The sequence below is a fragment of the Phasianus colchicus genome, chromosome 9 (assembly GCF_987193195.1).
Source record: "Phasianus colchicus chromosome 9, bPhaCol1.hap1.1, whole genome shotgun sequence".
NCBI classification, from domain to species: Eukaryota; Metazoa; Chordata; class Aves; order Galliformes; family Phasianidae; genus Phasianus; species Phasianus colchicus.
In genome coordinates, this window is record NC_143444.1 from 25,022,930 (window position 1) to 25,039,323 (window position 16,394).

General features: G+C 42.7%; 1 protein-coding gene and 1 long non-coding RNA gene across 5 annotated transcripts in view; one reads left to right on the forward strand and one right to left on the reverse strand.

The window, feature by feature from the left end:
• Positions 1 to 2,038, reverse strand: part of TRABD2B (TraB domain containing 2B) — a 258,160-nt gene extending 256,122 nt beyond the window's left edge. The window contains exons 1-2 of one of the 3 annotated variants that reach the window (XM_031602107.2): positions 1,828 to 2,033; positions 957 to 1,517 (exon numbers count right to left, since the gene is read on the reverse strand). In XM_031602107.2, the coding sequence (XP_031457967.1) occupies positions 957 to 1,517; positions 1,828 to 1,935 (669 nt within the window). In that variant the 5' untranslated portion in view covers positions 1,936 to 2,033. Of the gene's footprint in view, positions 1 to 956; positions 1,518 to 1,827 lie in introns of all 3 variants that reach the window. The other 2 variants (XM_090146636.1, XM_090146637.1) reach the window with 2 other exon arrangements.
• LOC149916880 (uncharacterized) overlaps positions 1,816 to 16,394 on the forward strand; it is a 28,207-nt gene continuing 13,628 nt past the window's right edge. The window contains exons 1-4 of one of the 2 annotated variants that reach the window (XR_016469305.1): positions 1,816 to 1,923; positions 10,928 to 11,001; positions 11,807 to 11,969; positions 15,855 to 15,996. This is a non-coding gene — a long non-coding RNA (uncharacterized LOC149916880). The remainder of the gene's footprint in view (positions 1,924 to 10,927; positions 11,002 to 11,806; positions 11,970 to 15,854; positions 15,997 to 16,394) is intronic. The other variant, XR_016469306.1, reaches the window with a different exon arrangement.

The following is a 16,394-nucleotide window of genomic DNA, read 5'->3' on the forward strand; positions in this document are numbered from 1 at the left end:
TAATCCTTACTCGCACATCACCAAGAATTCTGTTGCTTGAACTAGGACAGTAAGATACAGCTGGAAAGAGCTGATTTAAAATTAATGCTGAAAGGAAGGTTAAAAATGAAATACTGTAACCGTAACTGACACCATTTTAAATTTCCTCTGGATTATTTGTTTTCTTCCACACACATTCATTTCCTGAATTTCTAGTAAATCTGATTTCGTATAAACAGTTTCACAAAGCAAAGTCAATAGCTGTGCCTGTGTTCCTGATTAATCCACTGAAATGAAATAGACCTCATGGCTTAGTATTTGGTTGTTTAAAGCTAAATCCACTGAAAAAATTCTGGAGTCCAGTTACACCAATAACTTTTGTTTCTTAATCTACATCCTTTTCTTTTTTTCTGAACTTTACCTGTTCTAAAATGAAAAAAGTCCATACAGATTGAGCATTTAATTTCCCCCAGACCGCAAGGACAACGTGTGCCCACTTCTTCTGACCCGCAGTAACTATTAAAAGACAACCAACAGTTTGCACATACTTAAATCTATTTGAACAATTGCTGAATTTCTATTTCCATTGTTCATGCTTTATCCTCTTCGTGACAAGCACTGCAGAGCTGCTTTATTTAAAAACAAACAAACAAAAAAGCACTTTTTACTCAACTCTGTCAACTGAGGAGAGGCGTGGAAGCTTCCCTCACAAGTGACAAGCCAGCAGACACACACATTCACACCCTGCACATTTGCCTCTCCAATAAATAATACACATGATAGATGCACAGCTCTTGCTGTGCACTTCACAGCCACTCCGCACGCAGCACAGCAGAGATCCAGCAGCCCAATGCAAAGGCCCACACTGCAACACACCTCACCGCAACAGGTTTCGGGTTCACCTCAGTAAAGCAACTGAAATAGGAGAGTGGCTCCCACCTCCTGGAACGAGCCGCGAGGCCCAGAAGCCTCCTTACCTGGGAGAAGTTGAGCCCGTTCAGCGGGTGACACTGCTCCTCCACCCTCTCCACCGCGCCCGTCGTCTTCTTCATCCTCTCAGCCTCCTGGGCGAGGTAGAGATCGAGCACCGGCACTCCTCGGGAGCGGATGTCGGTCTCTGTCAAGGAGTTCACCATCAGCATCACCCAGACGGGCCTCTTGCGCTCCCAGTTGCCGGCGATGGCGTTGAAGAGGTAGTCAGCGTAGAGCCCTTTGCCCCGCTGGTCCGGGGTCATCCAGTGGGGCAGCATCAGCTTGATGTAGTCCAGGTGGCGTTTGAGGCGGCGGTAAAGCTCACGGGGCAGCACGTCCTGCAGGTTCTCCCCGTGGGGCAGCATCTGGCAGCTGGCCAGCCCCGAGATGGTGTAGGGGTCGGTGAGATCCAACTCGAAATAGACGCTGGAGCTGGCGTGGAAAGCGGCCTTAGAGTTGTCGGGGATGAAATCCCACACCCGCGTGTAGGGCACGTGGATGGTGCCGAAGAGATAGGCGGGGGGGTCGCGGCGGATGGTCCAGAGGAAGGAGTTCAGCTCTCCTTGCTGGGGGGGAAGGAAAGCAGAGGACGGTCAGTGGCAGAGGGTCAAGAGCCACTGCAACAAGAACGAGCAACCCACGGGTGGCAAGGAACGCTGCGGGACTGTCCAGCACAGCCCCAGAGCAACACGAGCACACCGTACACACGCTATAAACACACTCACACAGCCCACCAGCACACCGCTCCCCTCACACGGGGCACCCGCGCACACCTGCGGGGCCACGCGCGTCCGCGGCGCCGCGTGGGGCAGCGCGTGGGGCAGCGCCTCCCCCGCGCCCCTCTCCACCCCCCCGGCTCCGCGCGGCCCGGCTCACCGAGCGGGGCAGGTCGCACTGCCCCGTGTCCATCTGCTCCCGCCGGGCCGCGGCGTCGGGCAGGAAACCCCCGAAGACGAAGCAGATCAGCGTCAGGTTGAGTTGCATCCCGCTTCCTCTCGCTCTCCTCTCTCTCTCTCTCCTTCCCAGATGAGCCTTTTTGGATTTCTAGGATCCTTTTTTTTTTTTTTTTCCCTCCCCCTCCTCCTGCTCTTCCCCCTTTTTTTTTTTTCTTTTCTTTTTTTTTTTTTGGTTGCTTTTTCTTTTTCTTTTCTTTTTTTTTTATTCAAACAAACTTTGCCAGTCCCATCTGCATCTGACAAGTGCAGGGGGAAGGACTGGCCGCCCCCTCCCTCCCATGCTCTCCCCCCTCCCGCCCTTCCCACCCCCACCCCCTCTGGCTCCGGGCTTGTCAGAGGCGCTGGATGCTTTGGGGAGGACGGTTCTCATCGCCAGCCTCCGCCATGCTTTGATTTTGCAGGCTGGAGAAGCTCCCTTCCCGCCCCGCCGGTTCGGGAGGAGGTTGGGAGGGGAGGCGGGAATTAGCCAAAATAATAATAATAATAGCAATTAAAAAAAAAAAAAAAAGAGAGAAAGAAAATTCAGCACAGCGGCGGCAAAGAAAAGAAAAGCTCCCACGGAGCCCCGGGCCCGGAGGACGCTGCTCGGCGGGGCGGCGGGGCGCACCGCGCCGGGGAGGCCAAACTCGGGCTGCGGCGGAAAGTTTCGCGCAGCCGCCCCGGCCCGCCCGCGCCTCCCGCCGCCGTTTGGCCGGGCCGCCGCCAGGGGGCGATCGCTCCCCAGCGCAGCTGACGGAGGGGCGGTGGCGTCCCGCCCGCCGGCTCAGCACCTGCGTAGCGCTTCCAACGTGGAGTTTGGAGCTTCCCGTCCCGCACGGTGTCACACAGTCACCCACGTGGGGCTCGTCCCGAGAAAGAAAGTCTCCTGAGGTTGCTCACAGCCTCCCGCTGGCTGCCGAGGCGGGAGGTGACATGTCCTCACAGGCGCTGCCTTCCCCGCCCATCTCTGAACATCACTGTAGCAGAGGGCACATAGAGGATATGCTGGCTGCCCTGCTTTTCAGCCATCCTCGCCATCTTGGCCACCTCAACGCATCACAGGGATCAAAACAAACCCCTCTGAACGGTTCTGCTCGCATCGCTAATTACACAGCTTCCACTCAGGAGGAGGCTACGAGACACAGGTTAGTTCTTGCTGGCAGCACAGCCAGGATCTCTCTTTGGATGTCCCTGCAGCAGGAGCCAGGGCAGGCTGGCAATGTGTGGTAGCAGCTGTTGGCACGAGGTTACCTCAGCATCCTGTCAGAGCACTAAGCACCACAGAGCAGGTGGGATCCCAGTCTTCCCATCACATCTATGACCTTAAAACTTTCCCAAAACTGCAAAGGTTCATGCTATTTGGAGAAAAATCAAAGCTAGCAGGCTTTCTTGGTGAAATATTAATTGCTAGTGCCAGACAAAGTCCTGGGCTTCAGAAGTTTCTCGGCCATGGCAAAGAAATATTTCCAAGTGCTTCCCTGAGGGTAGAATAAGGGATAGAAGGTGGCAAGGTTGCAAAGTGCACGGATGACAGGGCAGTGCTGGTGGCCTGGTATCCCCTCAGGGGCCCACCTAGTAGGGACACCTCCAGTGATGTGACTAGCATGGAAAAGATGCCCAAAAGATGCTCTGGAAGACAACATGAGGCCTTCAGTCATGGGCACACGTGCTGTGAGGCAGGGCAACTATCCTCACCAGTGGCATACATATCAAAGCACCCAGAGCAAGAATAAACAAATATCTTTGGCTCTGTGCTCATCTTCCATTAGCCAAAAGGCAGGTGTGGTTGGGGGGGAGGGGGACATAGCCAGTTTTCCAGCCATTTCCCTGAACTCAACCCTGATGTTGCAAGAGCTGCCTAGCTGTGAAAACACAGCCTCGCCTTGATTTATGCTACTTGTGGGTAAGATGACTAAGAAAAAGGGGAAAGAAAAAAAAAAATGGGCAGAACAGGACCAGAAATCCCAATGGGAACTCAGTGTGGGTGTGTACCAATTTGGTGGGACAGTCAGGTTGGGGAAACTCCAGCCAGAGCTGCAAGCGGTTAGGAAGAAGAGACCACAAACCACATGATATGTATCATGATGTGCCACTTCAGATTCAAAGCATGCCACAGTATTTTTGAACATTACTCTTAGGTACCAGGAAAAAGAAATTAATTCTTTTGTGTAATTGTAACAGTTTTTTTCTCCTTCAGATGAGTTCCATATGTCCTCATGATTTTTTTTCCTTTAAACACAGCAGTTTAGAACAAATCTTAAGTAACATTTAGCCTGCTCCTAAAGTAAATATTTACAAAAACATTAAATAATGGCTCTGATCTTTGGAAAATGTATATTGCTGCCTACCTGCTACTGTTTTGTTCCTATCGGGAATAATAGAGAAGCTTTATCATAACCCCCAAGGCTGTAAAAGCAGTATAACAATGTGATTAGCAGTAATCAGATGGGAAATACTATTAAAAGCTTTGAAGAGATAAGAGGGATAAATGGCAAAGAGAAGGCTACGTTATTTTGTTTTTACGCATTTCCAGAAATCTAGTGGGGGAAATAGGCTTTTAATCTCACAAAAGCTGTATTGTTTTTTTGGAAGCATAATAGCGTTGTCTGATATTTATGTCATGTATCATCTTCAAAGAGCTTTCCTAAATAAATATTAATCATTTCAGCAACCACTTCAGGGGTGCAGCGAGGCAGTAACTTAACAAGTAAGTTGTAGTAAGCCAGGAAGTGAGGACAGCCAGATTCAGTAAGGAGCCCATGTGGGTACAAGAAATACTTGTGGAAGCTTTAACAATATCTTTAATCAGGCAAAGCAAAACCCCCTGGAATAGAAGGCGTATTTATTTGTTAGTGAGAAACTGGCATCAGAACTTGTAACTATGGTGCCTGTGGTGAGTTTCCAACAGGAAGGAGATACTAGCTCTTGGAGGAAACAGTTTGTGAAGGATCAGTATCTATGTGCAGGAAAGTGTGATTTATTTATTTATTTATTTATTTTAAATCAGAACATGCTCCTTACAGGGCTAACTACCCTTTTGTCTCTTCTCTCACCTTTACTCCCAGGTGAAATTCTGTTGGCTTGTGTAGTATCTGTATTTCTATCATGCTGTACTTTCTTTTGAAGTATTTCAAAGAGCTTACTGGATTTTTAACTCTGTATTTCTTACGCTTTTTCCTTTAAAGAGGGACTCTGAACCACACATTCTCCCAGAAGTCATGCTGTACCAAAACTGGAAGTCTGAGCTCAGCTTTTCCTTTGTCCTTTTTCTACAAGTGAAGCTGAAGGTGTCTTTTGCCATTTCTGGGGGGAGCAGAGAATCCCTCTTTTTGTATGCTGTGGATCACAGAATAACTTCATTTCTAAGGGATGTCATGAGCAATATCATCCAAATGGCCTTGCTCAAAGAAGGGTTAGACTCCATATCTGATCAGGTTGCTCAGATTCAAGTAAGAACCCTAATTGGATTTCTGTCTTATGCACAGGTGGCATAATACATAACTGTCTTGAACTCATAAGTTAACAAGCCCAAAGCATTTGCACTGCTAGCTGTCATGCCATCACCTGCTACGTGCCATGACACCTGTGCTGTGATGCATCTAGCAGGTAAAGATTTCCCTGCAGAAGATTGATTTTGATGGTAGCAGTTGTATTCATGTATAACATGAATGTTCAGTCACATAATTCATGATTCAAAACACACAGTTGTCAGAGGAACAAGCCTCTGCTTAAGGCTGTCAGACTGAAACTGCTCAGTTATCATAACTGTGTTAACATGTGTTACGTCTTTTGTTTGTATTGCAACCAATATGATGTACGATGTAGTATTGTTCTCAGTCTTATGTGTTCCTTGCCTGTTTGTCCTCATGTGTCCAACTCAGCATCTTTTGTCTCAGAGTTCCAGAAACAACCAGTCTAGTTCTTGAAGAAAATTCCCTCTCGATCCTAACATCCTCCCATCTGAGGGCCAGGTATGAATTTTGCAGACCAACTAGTATTAATAGCTTGTATTACATTTTGCAAAGTCTCACCTTGTGCTGTGGCCCCTGCAATGACAGACCACATCCTGCCTGAGACTAGGCGTGTAAATACACTAAAGAAAACCTTTCCCAGTGTTAGATTCTGCTGTGCATTCTCCCTCTGTATGAAGTTTACTCTGTGCTGGTGTATGTATAAGTATTGCATGTGCATACACCTAGGAAGGAATATGTGTATGTGTATTTATTTATATGCATTAGTGTGTTTACATACAAAAATATATGTACACACACATACACAGAACAGTGAGATAGGCGAGTGCTATTAAGACTTCACTAAATGCTTTCCAGCTTTTGCTCTCTCATTCTTTCAAAGATGCTCTGGATTTGGGCCAGTAGGGACAGAAAGAACCTGCCCTGCTGTTCTTCTACTACAAGTATGGTGAATCCCAACTTTTTGAGACCTTTCATCTGCAACTCGAGCCCTTGCATTACTGTTCCATCCCTTAAACGTATTAAGTCATAGAGATAGCGAAAGAAATGTCCAAAAGCAACTTATCTACCCAAGCAGGAGTAAGCTTTTTGCTGCAAAAACCATACTAAAGAAACAGCTACAGTAGATCTTTTTCCTTGAGGCCTATTAAGCTGAGATTTCTTCCTGTTCAGCATAGTTCAATGTGCAGTTCCAGAAGTTCTATTTAATTTCATAAACAGTTTGAATTCTTTCTGGAGAAAAATGAGAATTCAGCTGCTCCAGAGCTTTAAGGTTCAACTGTTCAGCAACATTCATTTTGTTCTTCTGGTTTCCAGATTGCCATCACTTTCTACAGCCTTGATATGATTTTATGTTTGTTAGTGTGTATTGGTGAGAAGTCTGAGAGAAGTTTCATTAACGGGATGATTCTTCATTATAAAAAAGATAAACCAGCCTTCCAAGACAGAATCCTCCTTCAGAAGTGCTGCGTGTGACTTTAATTCTTTTAACCCAGGGCAGAATATCCCAAGAAATTGCAATTAACACAGTGACTAGAAAAGCTGGTTTACTAATGGCATTCTTGCTGGAGAGTCTTCAAACATGCATTGTGTGCATGAAAATGTGATTCTGGTGATTTGGTTTAAAAACTGCTTTTTTTTTTTCCCTTTTGGAACTGGTGGAATATGGTGCACTTTTGTTGTGTGTATGGGCCTGCTCCTTATTAAACTCTTGGTACTTTTTCCAGTAACCACTTCAGTGCTGTGAATCAGCAGAAAAACACCATCTGTCAACTGGATAAACAAAAGTCTCATTAGCTGGAAGCTTAATAGATCACAAAGTCTCACTAAGTTCATTTTTATTATAATAAATTTCACCATGGAATATTTTCTGATGTCACATGGCAAAACTGCCCTAAGTAAACAGCAGCTGCAGCATTTTTTATTATTATTTATCTTAGTGTTTTGTGAGCTTAACAATAGAAGCTGTCCAGGATCTGAACTTTTCTAATCTCAAAGTGCTGTATGTGTGACTGCATACTTAGTTTAATGTATCTTAGGCAAGTAGGCTTATAACAGATCTTATCTAGCCATATGTAGTTTAGGTCAGTATATCCATCATCTAAACCTGATCTCCATATCACTTAAGAGTGGTCACAATGGCTAGAGCTCAGAAATAACTGCCAACCTCATTTGACCCACCTTATGCCCAAAACTATTTTCTGATACATTTTCCATAAACTTACATATTTGGGAAATATTATACATTACATATACCTGGTGTATGTGTACATACATATTTGTATTATAATACCATACATAGTATAGTAGACATAGCTAGTGTAACACAATGGAAGGCATAACAAAGTAACAGAGTATCAAGGTCTTAAGCTACAGAGAGTCAGGATAGGCTCAGGTATAATAGCAAAAGACACAGAAATAAAGAAAAAACCCTACTTACCCATGGAAAGTCTCAGATGCATAACAACCTGCAGAGAGATGCCCTTACCTCCCTTGCCAACCCTTAAATGAGGTCTGGAAAGGGCTGGATCCTGGCTCCACCCCTTCTAGTCACTCAGCTGCATTGGATGCACCTGAGCTTCCCTGGGTTCCCACCAGGTGCTCCATCACTGCTTCAAGCTGTGACTTAGCATTCCCACTATAGCTATATATTATACATAAAACTGTATTATTTTGTACACTGATATTTCCCATGTTGGAGATTTAAAGTATCAGCAGTAATAGCTTGGGTCTTTCCTTTGTGTCCAGTTCCAATTTTCCTGAGCAGAAGATGGGGCCTACTGTCAGATCCTAGGAAAATTCTTCCAAAAATGGCCACTTTCCCATTCCTAAACTATGGCATTCCTCAGGGATGGTCTAATTGATCTCCACATAAAGGTGATTGGACTCTTCAGCTACCAAGTTTCACCACGGTGCTCTCTTATCTTCAGAGAAGGGTCATTCAGACTCCCTGCTATTTCAGAACAAACACAGGCAATGTTTCCAAGAGTATATTTGAGTCCAAGATCCATCCTGCGTGAGACTGTGGTTAAGACTGTACCAGTTCACATGATAGCACAGAAGGAGCAATCCTGTCTGGCTGCCTCCTGCATGGCCACCAGATGCTTTTTTGGATCTATCCTCTGCATACTGTGTTTTAGTAACTGTCCAGAACAATGTGTGCTCTTGCTCCCTGCATCTGTATGCAAACCTTCCATATAATCCAAAGCTCACTAAAAACAGTGAATAATAAATTTGCCTAAGAAGTTAAAAAATGAGAGATCACTCGACCAAGGAGAACTCCTGGGTGTGGTGACAGTCCCTGAGGCTGCTAGTTTGTGCCAGCATGGCAGCAATGCTTTTGCAGGGTTGCCACATAAATGGTTTTCCTTCTAGGTCTAAATCACAGCCTGTGGCAGTGTTTCCTGATAAATGGGCTGCTGGAGCCACTGCAGCCACTATGTGTTATCCTCTTTGTACATAGTCATCTAGACCACCTGCTGTCTCCTGAGGAAAGATAGTGGTATTTAGAAGGCAGTCCTACCCATCTCCATACTGTACCCCTCATCCTTTCCCACAGGAGAAAATGGCAGAGAGCTTTTCAATACCTGTATTATTCTTGTAACACTACCAGTTCTCTGTCCAAATCCCTGGACATAACTTTGCCCTATCTTTGTGAAGCTTCAGATGAGGAGCAGGACATGTGTGTCTGTTACACATCCACTCAAATAGTGTGGCAAAGTTGTCTTAAATGTTTCTTCCACCTGGAGACAACTTGTGGTTTGATTAAAGCATGTAAACGTATTTAATCATGAGAAAGAAGCAGATCATAGTAGTCTTCTGTTTTTTTTTTTTCCTTCTGCATAAGTCAAAGTGGCTTATATATTTGAGATCCAGCTGTGCTTGCTTACATCTCTGATACTCAGACTGTACTTTGAAGCTACTCCTGCCCTGAAATCACACTGTGTATATCCATTACAAGCTGTAGGGAAGAATTAATCAAATAAAACCTGCTGCTATGCTAAAGCATATCACAACTTACCTATCTCTTCTTACATATCTTCTGATTATTGCAGAATTGTAAAGTCCCTTTTTTGTTTCTTTGAAGCAAATTTACAATAGCCCCGGTAATTCCTCTGCACTTGAGAAGAAGTAAACCTTTTCCACTGCTGCAAGTCTCTAAAATGTCTACAAAGGGTCCTCTGCTAAGCTCTGTCCTTATGGTTAGCAAACATTAGCTGTGAACTGGAAGTTAGCTGGGTCACCTTTTATCTCTGTGCTAGTGGGGTACCAACATCAGCTCATCTCAGATGTTATAATTTTAAGACCTTTTTTTTCATTGCAGTAGTTTTTCCAAACATTTTCAGCACACAAAGAGAAAATAATGTCGGTGTTTTGAAAGTATATTTACAGTGTATTGTTGGTCCTCATTTCTGTCAATCTCGTTCAGCTTGCCTGCATGAGAAGTTAGGCTAGTTTCTCCTGATGTTTACTTTGGTCCTCTGGAAAGCAACAAGGAAGCAGGAGAGGAAAAAAGAACAGATGTAGAAAAGTATCATAAACTGACAAGAAGAACAAATTCTTCCCACTTTTTCAGAAACTAACTTTACTTTCATATGTAAGCAGATCTTGCAGGCAATGTAAAAGCTGAGTTTAGCTTTCTGAGCAGATCCTTTTATTGAATCTCTACCTATCAATGCCTAGCTCAAGTGCACAGCCCTGTGATGTTAATTTCTCTATAAACACGAAACATAAGAAATGATCATGTGTATATTTTTGTCAAAAGCAAAGAAATTTAGCCACAATAATCAGAAAAGTTTTCAGAGTGAAGTAAAAGAAGAGTCTTTCTTTTCAGAAGCAAGAAGCCAGGACTATTTAAATTTCACTCGGATGATGTTCATTGGGATCATCAGTCATACTTTCTTCTGTTTTTACTAACTTACACATCCACACAAAAAATGCCTTTCACGGATGAAAAATATCTTGCTTATTCACAAGCCCCGTAGAAATAAACATTATTTTATATATATGTACTGCTAGCAGCAAGGATTTTATTTTTCAAGCAATGTGCCAAGTTTTCATTAGTCAAAGTGTGAAAAATCCCATTTGCTCTGTTTTGGAGAGTTCATACTGCAAGCATTTAGAGAGTAATTTACTGATCTTTCAATCAGTGAAGAAAGGATCACCCTGGGAGTTGGCCAGCCAAGTGGGGCTCAAGGGTTGTGCTTTTAATCCTCAGCTTCTTAACCCTCCCTTTGCTAGACTTTGGGCAAACTGCTTCATTTGTCCACATCTTGAATGCCCACAGACAAGGATTAGGCTTTCCAGTCATTAATTTGTTCAGGAGTATAAAGTTAGTATATATCAGATGCTAATACAGCAATAGCCATTGGTCAGACCCTTCAAACTTGCCATCTAGATAAATGGAGGCAATCCAAGGTCTGAATATAAGTTTTGAACAAGCTCCAGAGCACAACCAGGGCGAATCTTTGGTTTCACTCTACAACATCACGTGCAAGAAGATATTCCTGTGTACTTAAATCTCTTTCTGGAGTCCAGGTCTTTTCATCTCAAGCCTACTTTGTTTCACAGGTGATAAAGAGAGAGAACTGCACTGCAGTGTGCTCTCTGAAGAGGCCGCTTAGGAGACAATAAAGAATCATGGGGTAAGTAGAGCTATCCAGGGACTGGCTTTAGTTTGATAGATTTAACTCCATGAAGTTGTGTAGAGGTACCATGAATATGTAAACAGAACATGAGCATGAGGTGTTGTTCATACCTATGCTGGGGACTTCTTTCCCATATTCCTCTGTGTAAAACAGGAAAAGCATAAAAGCCAACATGAGTAAGATCAAACCCGCTGCTTATTCAGACATAAAATATTCCCTGAGTCCCCAGAGTTACATGAGCTAGACCTAGGAGACTGCTTTCTTTCTCAGAAATGATGTTGCCAAGTTCTGGACAGAATTTACAGAACAAATCTCTTGGTATTGTAATTCATTGCAAAGGAGACCTAAGTTTATCAGCTGAATTATAGATGATGGAGCTTTATATCAATTCTTTACATATTCTTTTTGGCTTTTTTTTGTGTGTGTGTGTGTGCTTGTTCCTTCTCTGCCTTCATCAAGGTGCCTAGTGAAAGACTTAAATCCATTTTCACCCTCTTTAGAGGCACCGACAATAAAGCAAATGAAATATTATTCTTTCTGAGTAGTAAATTTACAGCAAGCAATAACAAATCCATGAGAATTTGTATGGCCTTTTGCCAAAGAAACCAAGGATTTGAATCTGTATACTGAAAAATATATGCATATCTATTCTGGTGTTTAAGGAGCTGTGGGAAATGCATTTTTTAAGGGAAAAGAGAGAAAAGTAGCCAAAATCACCTACAACCCTCCTTTTAAAATCTGAAAATCATCAGAAGGTTTAATCTTTATGAAAATTTTCTAACGCCTTTATCTCTCTCTCTAGCTATCTGAGGTAATGAAGGTATGACAAGAATGAAAACTTCATACCATCAAGCAGGCAAGATTCCTACTGCTCATGGGACAGTGTGACCCAAAGCTCAGTGTCAGTGCTGAGATAAGAACTACAAGCCTTACCAGATCCTCTCCTGAAGGAGCCACAGAAAATGGTGAGATATTTCCTTCTTTTGAACTGCGGCAACATGTATCAGCACTCATGAAACTAAACTGCACCTGGTCTCTTGCAGATTGCTCGTTTTCTTTTGATAGTTGTCATCTTGCTGCCCAAAATGCAATGTGTTATCCTTTCAGTAAGCTGCATGTTCACCAGCTAACTGTTCCACTGGGTTTAGTTTACCCCTCCTATTCTTCCTTGGTTACTTTTCTTGTGCCTTCGTCATATTCCCAGAAGAATAAATGAGATACCAATATCAAACCAACCCAGAGCCCACTGAGATTTCCTTCTCTAGACTTGAATACGTGTTCTGAGAAACCTCTTGAGAATGATGACTTGCTACCGCAGTCTTTTTTTCCCTTGTATTTTCCAGGCAGCTCTGGTCTGCATGGCTCAGTGGGCATGAGCATCTCTAAATGGGCACAGTTGTAGATCATGTCTTTTACTAAGGTTGCTCTGATATTTTTGCTAAATTCTCGCAATGTCCTCACCAATTCTCATTTGGCTGTGCATGTGGAAGTCTTCACACATGTCTGCAGTCAAATGCTAGCCATGTTTTCAATCAACACAATTCATTTTTTAAATTATGGCTCTATGAGCTTTTCAGGCTGTGCTGACAAGCCCGGTACTTAAAAAAAAAAAAAAAAAAGAAGGAAAAAAAAAAAAAGCCTCAGACCAGTGTGTTTTGGGGAGGAGAGAGAAAGTGACATCCATTCTGGGAAGGAAGAAGCAAGAATACCAACATTTGGCACCCTGGCCTTTGTTTGCTCCAATGATGCATCGCCATGCGCTCTTTGGTAACACTGCCCTTTCTGTGCCACATGTGGATCTCCAGATGAGGAAGCTTGGCCCAAAATAAAAGCCAGGCTGCTTTTCATCTCTGGGATTTGTTTGTGCCAAGCGAACAAAGTGACTTCTTTGTGGCTGTTTGCATTTGTCGTTCCAAGTTGTCTGAGCACGAGGTTATAAATACGCACCAGGGTTTGATAGCCTCAATATGTCCAGTCGGACAAGCCTTGCGTGCTGGCAAGAGAAGGATTTGGCTTGCCTTAATTATTTTTGTTTTAATAGTTTTTAAAATGTTTGATATAAATCAAAGATACTGTAAATAAAACTCATGAGGACAGGGTTCCTCCCTTAGCCATTTTGTATTGGGTTTCTGACCTGTGATTATTGGCGAACTTTTTGTTTCATATTTGTATTCTTTGCAGTCATGTATGTAAAGGGATGCTGTCAAGTTAGGTATGTAATTTAATGTCAATGACATTCTTAGATTGTTTTTCATACAGAAATGAAATGATGTCAGTATTCTATCAACTTACCTCCTCTTTGAGGAGATGCAAAGTATGAGAGGAACGTGAGACGCTGAGTTGTTCTGAGCTGTGCCTTAGGACTGCTAATAGCCAAGGCTGCTGCCCTGGGCTGGTGACAAGAAGGCCCATTAATCAGCAGTGTCTGAGCAGTCTGGGGTAAATCCTGAACCTTGGGGACTGTTAGCCAAATCCTGACTGCTTCATTTGGGAATGTTCGACCTATTCCACTTGATTTTTTTCTGCGCTCACCCTCAGCCCCCACCGCTGAAAAGTAATACTGGTGAAAAGTGCCTCATTGGGAATATAATTTTATGGAAAACATTTTATTTTTGTATCCAAATCTTCCAGTCAGTGTAGAGTTTTCCATTTGCTTTTAGCAAAGGCTATTTTTCACTATTTTTCTTGTCCAAAATTCTTATTAAGAAACTGAATGCTTTTACCAAAAATGGGCATCTTTTCCTTCTCCTTCACCCCCTTCTCCATACACAGCATCCCTCAGACCCCTGAAAACAATCTAATTGAAAGAAAGCACATTTCTGTTAAAAATTTCCCATGGAAATGATTTTGTTGTGGTTAATGTCTGTTCTGTCTCTCTTCTGTCTGGAGCTGGAAGAAAATTCCTCAAAATCATTATCAACCAGTGCATCTCTATAGCCTGAGTGAACTTCTAAACATCTCATTTATTCCTTAATGGAACAATCCAGAAACCATAACTGTGGTCTCTGGATTATTTGTAATTTGTATACTGAAATAGATATTTGAACAGTGATTTGGAAATTGAAAATTGGTCAAAGATCTCACAACATTTAAGACTTGTGTCAAAGAAAATGCTCTTACTGGTTGCAGCAATATGCTTTGCATTGTATGTATACATACACCCTTAAATATATATATGTGTGTCTGTGCGTATCTAGTAAGTACATAGAGTTGAAAGATCATGGGATAAGTTTTGTATGCTAACTTTTAACGTTTCTCTGTAATAAGCTTCATCCTGGCAGGATGGCACTTATCACTCTGTAATAAGTGACCATCCTAGGCAGGAGATAAATGGTCCCAGGTCTGTTTTATGCAGTGTATGTTTCTTTTTTTTCATTCTTGTGCAAAAAGAAACTATAGTGCCCTGTACATGTGTGATAGAACAGGAAGATGCATGCTGTATCTGTGTGGACTGAAATGGGCAGACTGAACCTGCTGCAGACTTTCTAATGTAGTGTGAATGAGTACTTATAGAGTCTGGTCCACATTTGAAAATAGATGCTTGGATTTGTGTCCCTTTGCAAATGCAGTCTGTGGCAATGGGCTTCTTACTTGCAATTATTCCTCCGTGTGTAAGTTAGGAGGCATATAATATAAATTGAAGCCTAATTTTTTCTTTGAAGCTATTAACACCCACCCACATGCAACAGGAAACAGACTTCAATTTTAATTAGTACCAACACATTGAAAATTCACCCTATATTTGCCTTCAAGTGCAGCAAAGTGGCTTCAAAGCTAAAAGCTTCTTCACTTTCTAAGTAATAATGAGGTATTAATGAGGCAATTAGGGGCTTGTAAACATGGTGTCAAAGAGATATGAACTAATCACCAGCAACAGGAAAAAGACAGATCCCTCTGACTTCAGTGCTCTGCACTCTCCCTAGCCCCCTGAGGCATTCTGTGCTTGTAAACTAATCCGCAAAAATGTTCTAGATTAATTCAAAACACTATCCTCCTTTTAATTCCCTGACTGTCTTCAGGCTTGTTTCTGAATAGATGCTCTGTGTGAAGGCTTTTAAATAGGCACTTTTGTTATTGCAATAAAACCCAGATTGAAGTTCTCTTGCGCTAAGCTGTCAATTTATATTTGGCTCCCTTCTTAGATCCATATGAGATATTTCTAAATCATTTGTTAGAATTTTTCTTCCAGTTTATTTCCGTTTAGGCTATATAAATAAATTTAAAAAAAGAAGCAAAACATAATTTAATTAGAACCGACAAACACCATTTTTTTTTTTTCTTGAAAATGTTAGTGTTGAAATTAAATACACTGGTTACATCCTGGAGAGATGCAGATGAGGCAGGGACAGCCATCTCCCCTCGCAGATATTTTAGCTGGAGCGTTGGACTAGGATTTGCAAGATCAGGATTCAGATCGCACTAATTTGCTGTGTGATTTTATGAGAGTCACTTTTATGACACTCATTTCCTCGTAGCAGTACAGCTAGATTTGGCCTAACGAGTGCCTCACGTCAACCTGCTTTCTGTTGCTGAAGCGAAAGTCACAGCTGATTTATCCAAAGTAAGGCATTAAATGCCGTCCCGCCTTCATGACGCATTTTGAAGTTCTCCCTATTAGAAAATGTCTTTCCAAGTAAGCCTTTCTTCTTTTTTAAGTGAAAGAGGAGAAAAAGAGCTATGGGAAAAAAGTCTCAGGTATTGACAGGACTCCAGGAGGTGAGGCTTCAGGAAGAGCGCTTCCTAAGCTGGGAGCAAACATCTCTTTACACAGTCTCAGATGTGTAAGCTTCGAACCTTCATGTGACAGCTGAAGTTCTGACCTTGCTCCTTCCTTTGAATTATCTCCACAGATGGTATTGCTTCACGACCAAAAGTACTACTGATTTGAGGGAGGATTTTTGGATATGGCCTGTTGTCTCCTGGAGATTGGGGTGAAACTCCATATCCTTTCTCTGCGTGATCTCATTACAGTCATCTCTCTAGGGGTGAAAAGTGAGTTCACTAAACCAGCTTATTGTGAAAAAATATTTTGAAACATAACACACTGTGGTTTGATCCTGCATTCTCACAGGTATATGTTGGAAATCACTTGATTTAAGTCAGTAACATGTGTGTTAAGCTCTCAGAAGTGAAAACAGAACGGAGGCCCTCATAGTTTTTCCTACATCAGGAATTTGATCTAATCCACGGGAAAACTGTACACAAGTTCAACAGTCCAGCACTTTGCCTGATGGTGTGCAATTGATTATAACTCTGGAGTTCACCCTCGATAGACCAGTTAAAGTGGTCTCCAAAATTTTCTGACAATGATGCTTATATAGATGGTGGTGGTGAAATCACATTTGCCAATGTGAAAGTCAGAGCTGGCCTCTCCAGAAGTTCAGCTTATT